At 55.6% G+C, this 7,829-nt stretch overlaps 1 protein-coding gene across 1 annotated transcript; it reads right to left on the bottom strand.

Annotated features, from left to right (window-relative positions):
- Positions 1 to 442: 442 nt before the first annotated feature.
- PRR20G (proline rich 20G) lies at positions 443 to 3,303 on the bottom strand. Its single transcript, XM_067755779.1, has 3 exons — positions 3,254 to 3,303; positions 2,574 to 2,632; positions 443 to 1,059 (listed from the first exon to the last, which is right to left on the bottom strand). Exons 1-3 carry the CDS (start codon positions 3,301 to 3,303, stop codon positions 443 to 445), a joined length of 726 nt encoding a protein of 241 aa, XP_067611880.1.
- Positions 3,304 to 7,829: the final 4,526 nt, after the last annotated feature.

Here is a 7,829-nt window from a genome sequence, read left to right as displayed (position 1 = left end):
TCAGGCCAGTTCTGCTTTCCCTGTAGGTCTCACCTCACAGGCAGCTCTTGGAATTTCCTCTTTACCCAAGCCTCATGCACATGTGTCACTCTCACACCCACTCAGGATCCGTGTTTTTCTTCAGAGGGGAACCACTGGCGGGTTTCACAGGCTGCTGGGGGACCGCCGTCAGTATCCTGACCCTGCAGCCGCTCGCTGGGAAGCTCCGATCACAGCTTCTCCATCTCGCGAGCACCCTGGGGCTCTCTCTGCCTAGACACCTCATGCGCTGCTCTGTCCCTTGGCACTGCCTGTCCTGTGGGAAGCAGACCTGGGCCTGCCGGGATCCTGGGGGAGCCTGCAGGTTCAGTCCGGGCAATACAGGTAGCAGGGGAGACAATGGGGACAGGAAGGGGACTCCAGCTGGGGGAAGGTCTCCTGGAGTATTTAGCAAATGCCCAGGTCAGAGAGAGAGGGGCTGGCTGTGGTGGGCATAGGGTGCTGCGACTGAATACAGGTAGGTGCCGGAGGGCGTCTGCATGACTATCAGAGCAGAGCCCGAGGGTATGAACCCAACGTAGGAACAGGCGGAAGGCTGGACCTCCCTGAGACCCCAGAACCCGTAGGCGTTGGGCGGCCCCTGGGGTCTCATCCTAAGTGTGTCACTGCCGGGGCCGGGGTTCCGCAGCACGTGTCCATGTGCCGCGGCCGCCATGGCTGCTCTGGTGAAAGGGGTCTCCCTGGCTTCTGGCTCCGCGGGCTGTTCGGGCACCTCTCCGCTGTCCAGCTCCAAATGCAGATCTGGCCCCAGCAGGCGTCCCGGCCCCTCCTGCAGGCGGGGGTCCCTGTGCAGGCGGGGGTCCCTGCCCCGGCCTCTTTCAGCCCCCTGGCTAGCTCCCCTGCGGTGGCCTCGGCCTCTCTGTGCAAGGCGAGACGAGCCCACGAAAGCGGGGGCCTCACGTCTCACGGGGTTCACATAAGCAAAGGGTCTCGAGGGCTGGCCTGGCTGCGGGGGTCCGGCTGCCCCCCCAGGGTCTCCGCCTTCTGCACCGGGGCAGCCCGTCTCCTGGGGATGAACACCTGAGGTGGAGAGAGATGCAGAGACTCAGCAGAGGGAGGCTGGGGGGGTGGGGGGGGCCCCTGGACGGCCACAAGCCTCCTCCAGGCTGGGCACTCCCCACGGGCCATGGCATTCAGCCCTCACAGCTGCCTGGCCAGCCAGGTATTATAATCCCCGTTGTACTGATGGGGACACAGAGTCTAGGTTCACCAGAGAGGTTCAATTTGAATAAAAATGACGGTCCCTGTCCTAACTGCGCTAAACTTCAATAGGACAGACAGAAGCAAACAAAACCAAGTAACGGCGCTGACGGCCGAGGAGCAGGGAGGGCAGAGAGGCTGGGAGCCTGGCTCCCTGACTTGAAGGACAGCTGGGCAGCTGAAGGACAGCACCGCACGCGGGGCAGCTCCCCAGGGCCTCCTTGAGCTAAGCCAGGCTTGAGTTTACCCTGCGGTCCAGGGAGAGCCATTGAAATGAAGGCAGCAGGGACATCACAGCTGGACTTGGGGGGCAGGGAAGAGGTGTGCCTGGAGCAGGGGTGCTGGCAAGGAGGGGCTGCGGCCTCGGGGGAGGCGTGAAGGGGTTGGCGGCTGGTGGCGCCCGGGTGACCCGTCTGTCTGCAGGCGCCCTCCTGCCCATCCCTTATGAGCTCCTCCCGCACCCCTTCCCCGGCGGGAGGGCATGAAGCCTTTCCCAAGGAAGAAGATGCAGGTTTGGAGGACAGGAGGAACCTGATGATGCTAAGGTGTTTGGGTCATCCAGGTGGGGGCCTGGGCTGGAGCTGGATTTGGGTCACCACCAAATGGGTTAATTTTTTTCCTCAGTTCTTGGCTAGGAAAACCGGGAGGTGAGGGTTGAGAGCTGGGTGCTCCAATGAGAAAAAATAAGCCAAGGGAGAAAAGGACACCAGATAAAAGAAACAGGGCGTAGAATTCCAGAGGGGGATGGGATTCCCCAGCCGATGGCGGGGCGGGGTGGGGGGGGCGGGTCGCAGGGTGACGGCTGGGGTGAGACTGCCAGTCTAGGCTGGAGCAGGTTGGAAGGGGGTCAAGTTGGTAGAGCGCTTGATTGGGTGTGAATTTTAACAATCAGGGAAGAGTTTGAGAACACTGAATTTGCAAACAATAGCCTAACTACTAAGTCCTGGAAAATTCAGAAGAGGGGAATTAACCCTGGGGCACAGGATGTCTGCGCTCAGATTAACGGGTCTCTGGAAGGCGGGTGGGAGGTGGGGCCCGGGGCTCCAGTGTGGAAAGTGAGGGTGGGCATGTTGCTGAGAACTCGTGACCGACAGCTACACACTCCTCTGCTGGGAGGGAAGACCCTGCGCAAAAGGGGAAAGTCGGCAGGAGCGGAGACGTTTAGAGAACAGCAAGTAGCGCTAAGAAACAGAGGAAGACGGTCGTGTCTGGAGGGGAAACTGAGGCGAGGGCCGCTGTTGTCCACAAAACGCCTTCTGTGTCATACACGTAAACAGCCAACGTAGAGTCAGAACTGGGGAGCACCGGAAAGGGGGTGAGGGTGTCTCACGTACCTTGATTAGGGGCCGTTGAGCGAAAGCGCTTGGAGGGTCTCTGCTCCTGCATGAGGAACCTGCCCGAGAGAGGAAACCGGGTCAGTCCGGGGGCTCCAGCCACCCCTCCGCACCCCCACATCCACTGCGCAGGCGGGAGCTCGCCGGGTCAGGCTGGCGGCAGGGGGACGCGGTGTCTGGAGGGAGGGGTCTGCGGTGACCTGTTAAACTGTCTTCAAAGAGGCGCCAGTAGCGCTTGGCCTGCAGGAGGGCTCACTAATTCAGCCCAAGTGTCCGGACGAGGTGGGAGAGACGAGATTACCTTGGGCCGATTGGAGCTTTCCCTCCCCAGAGGGAAGAGGGAAGGAAGGTGGGGAGCAGAGGCGTGGAGGGCGAGGCCGTCTGGGGAGCCGGCCCTGGCCCTCCCAGGGCACCGGAGGCTCTGCGCCCAGCTGGTCATACAAGGTGTGCCCATCCCCCAGGGCGCCCGGCACGTACCTAGTCTCCCTGCCGTGCCTCTGCGGCCGGCTCTGGGGGTCTGGAGACGCGGCGCGGCTTCCAGGAGACCCTTCCGGGAAGAGGGGCCCGAGGCGCTGGAGTCCAGGGGTGTTCGCAGTCACGACCGTCGGCCTGAGGGCAGCCTTCAGAAATATCTCCCGCGGAGCAGGCCTGTCCTCTCGGCGGCCCTACAGGAAACTCACTGGTCTTGAGCCACCCAGGCCCCTCTTATAAGAGTGTCGGGATCGCCCATGGTGATTGGATAGAAGGAGGGCGGGCCAGGCAGTTTAACCCGAGAAGAGCTGATTGCGTTCCAGTTTTCTGCCGCCCAGAGACCCTGCCTTGAAGACACGGGTTCTAGATGCGGTGCTGTAGGTTGATCTAATCATTACAGAAAAAGGCAGCAATGTGATTGTGTTAAGTGACTGACAGGAGGTTTGATTAGGTTTGGTGGGTGGGGCAGGCGGTCAAAGAAAGCGCCCAGGGTGGGTGTTCGGGCTGGAATTGGAAGGATTAATGGACTCAAGCCAGGCCGAGGGGGGAGGGGAAGAGCACACACCTAGGCTCGAGGTAGGGGGAGCCCCACCTCCACGCTGGTCCAGGCGGGGTTAGACAGAAGGCGTGACGGGGCCCACCCAGGTTCCAGGCGCCGTGGAGATGCCGTAATGGGACTAGACCACCCTGGCCGTGAAAGGGGAACAAACTGAGTGTGTCAGGGGGCCAGGAGGCTGCGCTGACCTCTGGGATGGAGATGGTGTCTTATGAGGTGGGTGGCAGGGGGTGGCAAAGGGAGACAGTCCACAGTTAGAGAGACGTTTACAGGGGAAAAAAGAACCAGAGTCGGGTGGTCCGGACACACCTTGGAGGGAAGGAGTGGGTTTATTTGGAAGGAAGTCGTACCAGGATTCTGCTCTGAGTGGGAAGATTGCAAGCTTGGTTCCTACACGTTGGGTTGAGAGAGACTGAGCCACCAGGTGTAAGGAAGTCGGGTGGCAGTTCTGGGGTTGGGAGCTCGGAGAAAAGGTTGAGGCTGGAGACCTGTGCATGAGGCGCCCTCCACAGGCATTAAAACGGCGGGTGTGAACACGGGAGTCCAGGAAGAGAGCCTTGCGGACACGGGATGGGAACCGTAGTGTTGCCTTAAAACGTCTTCCAAAATTACTGTATAAATAATGCAATCCCACTGAATCCCAATGTTATGTTTGTTTCTTTTCTCTTTTTTAAAAAAAAATCAGCTTTTTTGAAGTACAGTTTAGACTCGATAGAATGCACCCTTTTTACACACACAGGCCAGTGAATTTTGATAAACGTATCGCCCTTGGGTAACCGTCACCACAGTTGAGATATGGGACGTTTTCCTCACCTCAGGAAGTCCCCTCGGGCCCCTTTGCAGGCAGCCTCTCCCCGGGCCCCAGGCTGCCCAGGTCAGCTTTCCACCCCTGGTGATCACTGGCCTGCCCTAGAGCTTCAGCGGAGCGGGTGCTGCCTCGGCACTTTCGCCCAGTTGCCTTTGCTCTGTGCGATGCTGCTGGCACTCAGCTCTGCTGCAGGATGAACCGGGGACCCTGCCTCTGGATTGCCGCCTCTTATTCCGTCGCACGAACGTCCACTCCCTAGTTGGTAGACAGTTGGGTTGCTTCCAGTTTGGGGATACTACGAAAAAGCTGCCGTGGACATTCACGTACAAGTCTTTGTGTGGACACGTGGTTTCATTTTACCTGAGTAAATACCTAGACGTGGCATTTCTGGGTGAACGGTCACGTGTTGGTTTAACTTTGTGAAAACCATTGTTTTCCAAAGTGGTGGTTGTACCGTTTTATATTCCCTCCGGCGGCGTGTGAGGGGTCTAGTGGTTCCACGTCTTTGCCAGCCCTTGGCGTTGTCATCTTGTTGATTTCAGCTGTTCTAGGGTCTGTGGAGTGGTGTTTTGTACTTCTTCATATGAATATCCAGTTTGTTCCAATACCATTGGTGAAATCAGTGCTAGTTTTTTTCTTTCATGCAACTGTATGAAAAGCTTTAAACTTTATATGGAGAATTAATCATTATATAATTAACTAACGATGAAGGAAGACAATAGTGCGTTGACCCTTGGCCACCCATCAGAACAGTGCAGTGTTGGCAAAGGAACAGGCAAATCAGTGGCTGGAAAGATGAGAAAGCTACCACCACTGACAGCAGTAACTGACATTGTCGAGGGCTCACCACGTGCCTGGTTCCCAGGACAGCCGTGTTCACATGGAAGTCCTCCCAACAAGGCCGCTTACTGTTCAGGCGCTGTTGTCATTCCCATCTGACAAATGAAGAAACGGAGACACAGGACAGTTAGGTGGCCTGCTGTGGGCAGACTGGGATTTGAGCCAGACCCTCCTGTCCGGGAGGCCAGGGTCTGAACCTCTTCCTTGCTTGCTGACAGCTCTAAGGGAAGTTCACGGCCAACTGAGATCCCGTTTCTGTTCAGCTGGAACATGTGTGTATTAGTTTCTGATTGCTGCTGTAAAACTTTACTACAAACCTAGTGACTTAGATTAACACAAATTTATTATCTTTGCACCGTTGTGAAATTGTACCTTACATGCTCACTCACCGTCTGCAGATCTGCCCGTTGTAGGTGCGGTGCCTGTGTGTCTTCGCCCGTCGGGCTCCAGGTGGTGGAACTACTGACACTTCTCAGCATCTTTGGAATTTGACGTCGTGTTGCTTCACTCCAGCTTTTTTTAAAATGTTCTGCACCTCGTTGGTTGTACTTAACTCTGTAACTTCTGCTGCGATGCTTTACTGCGTTGCGAACACCCCGATGGTGTGACCGGGGCTCTGTAAACCACTAAATGATGACTTAGAGGCTGGGAAAAAGGTACTGCGTGTCAGGAGTTCAAAGCAGGTCCCACTGAGCTAAAATCAAGGTGCTGACGGAGCTGCAGTTCTGTTCCGGAGGCTCCAGGAGGGAATCGTCTCCTCAGCTTTTCCAGCTCCTACAGGCGCCTGAGTATTTGGCTCTCAGCCGCTCCCCCATCTTCAAAGTCGGCAGTGAGACAAAAATCCTGCCGGGTCCCCATTTCTGATTAACTGGGGGAGGGTGAGATGAAGAGGCACTGGAGGCGTGTGTCTTTCATAGGTTGCGATAAACACATTTTCTTCTTCAATTTTCAAAAAATACTTTCATGAGAAAGTTTTTCTTCTTCTATTAATTTGTATATATCATGTTAAGAAAAACTGTGCATTATAAAAAATTTCAAATATATCTACAGAAAAGTAAATGGACGAGTGTGATGGCTCCCTGCGTAGCCCTCACCCAGTTCAGTAGTTACTGACTCACGACCAATCTTATTTCATCTCTACCCACTACTCCCCCAATACTGTTTTTTTTTGTTTGTTTGTTTGTTTTTTGCGGTACGTGGGCCTCTCACTGTTGTGGCCTCTCCCGTCGTGGAGCACAGGCTCCGGACGCACAGGCTCAGCGGCCATGGCTCACGGGCCCAGCCACTCCGCGGCATGTGGGATCTTCCTGGACCAGGGCACGAACCCGTGTCCCCTGCATCGGCAGGCGGACTCTCAACCACTGCGCCACCAGGGAAGCCCTGCTGGGTTATTTTGAAGCAAGTTCCAGGCACCTTGCCGTTTAAACCATAACTATTTCATTATGTATCTCTAAAAGGTAAGGGCTCTTTCTATAAACATAACCACGATGAGGATGTTTAAATGAAATAAATGAGGAGGGTCCAGCTAAGAGCAGGGGATTGAATATACAAGAGAGAGATGAGGTCATCAGAATCTGAGATCAGGGTGAGTGTGTGTATTGGTCACTGGACCGGTCATCGGCGGTTTTTACTTTCTCTGCACAGCAGCAGGGAAAAGCATTGCTGGAACTGGGGCAAGTGGTAGGAACTGGCACAAGCGGCCACGACGGAAACCCCCTCCTCAAAGCCAGGGCCTTATCCAGCCCAGGTTTATTTCCCAGGTGAAGGTCAGTGTCAGGTGGCTGCCTGCCCACCTGAAACAGGTGTCTCCACGTCACTTCCACTCCCGTCTCATGGGCCAGCTCCAGTCGCGCGGCTCAAACCACGTGCCGGTGGTACGGAGAGGACCAGCTGCTGGGCGTGGACCATCTCCCAACCACGTGCCGGTGGTACGGAGAGGCCCGGCTGCTGGGCGTGGACCATCTCCCAACCACGTGCCGGTGGTACGGAGAGGCCCGGCTGCTGGGCCTGGACCGTCTTCCTAGCCCACGGGACGCGTGCACTGGACGTTTATTCCGGAACTTTAGCCACTTCATTCACATGCACATTTTTAAAACAGCAAATGCATCGATTGTGTAACGAGGGATGGACGGTGGGGTCGGCCGTGCAGACCCTGAAGCGGGTGCCTGGCCTGCAGTCCCAGCTCCACACGCCCTGTGTGGCCTTGAGTGATCTGGGGAACATCGTCTAACTGCTCTGAGACTCACGTCATCCCCGTGCACAGCAGAGATTAGTGATGGCATCCTTGGTACAGAGATTTTTTTCTGAGGACAGTTTGAAATAATGGATAATATTGTTTGTAGGCAAACAAGTATTAACTATGATTCTTATTAGCATATTCAGACGATATATTATCTACCTAAGGAACCCAAGAATAAGAAAATAAGAGAACTCCTTAGTTACAAATTTAAACACAAGAAGGTAAATTATTTCCTATATGCCGTTAATAACCAACAACACGGCAGAATGAGCCACTGTGGGTGCTTCCTCCACCCCACGCACACAGAATAGATCTCCTGGAAACGTGCAGGCGCAGAGGTTG

The sequence above is a fragment of the Pseudorca crassidens genome, chromosome 10, assembly GCF_039906515.1.
Source record: "Pseudorca crassidens isolate mPseCra1 chromosome 10, mPseCra1.hap1, whole genome shotgun sequence".
Lineage (NCBI taxonomy): Eukaryota > Metazoa > Chordata > Mammalia > Artiodactyla > Delphinidae > Pseudorca > Pseudorca crassidens.
The sequence above is the reverse complement of the archived record's forward strand: the minus strand, read 5'-3'. Positions and strand labels throughout refer to the sequence as shown.

What these genes read in the sequence shown, in the direction of transcription:
- PRR20G (XM_067755779.1), bottom strand. Translation starts at nt 3,303, where the DNA reads ATGGGCGATCCCGACACTCTTATAAGAGGGGCCTGGGTGGCTCAAGAC. An exon ending in GCCTGGGTGGCTCAAGACCA is followed by an intron (nt 2,633 to 3,253) that starts GTGAGTTTCCTG and finishes TCTCTCGGGCAG; the next exon opens with GTTCCTCATGCAGGAGCAGA. An exon ending in CTCAACGGCCCCTAATCAAG is followed by an intron (nt 1,060 to 2,573) that starts GTACGTGAGACA and finishes TCTCCACCTCAG; the next exon opens with GTGTTCATCCCCAGGAGACG.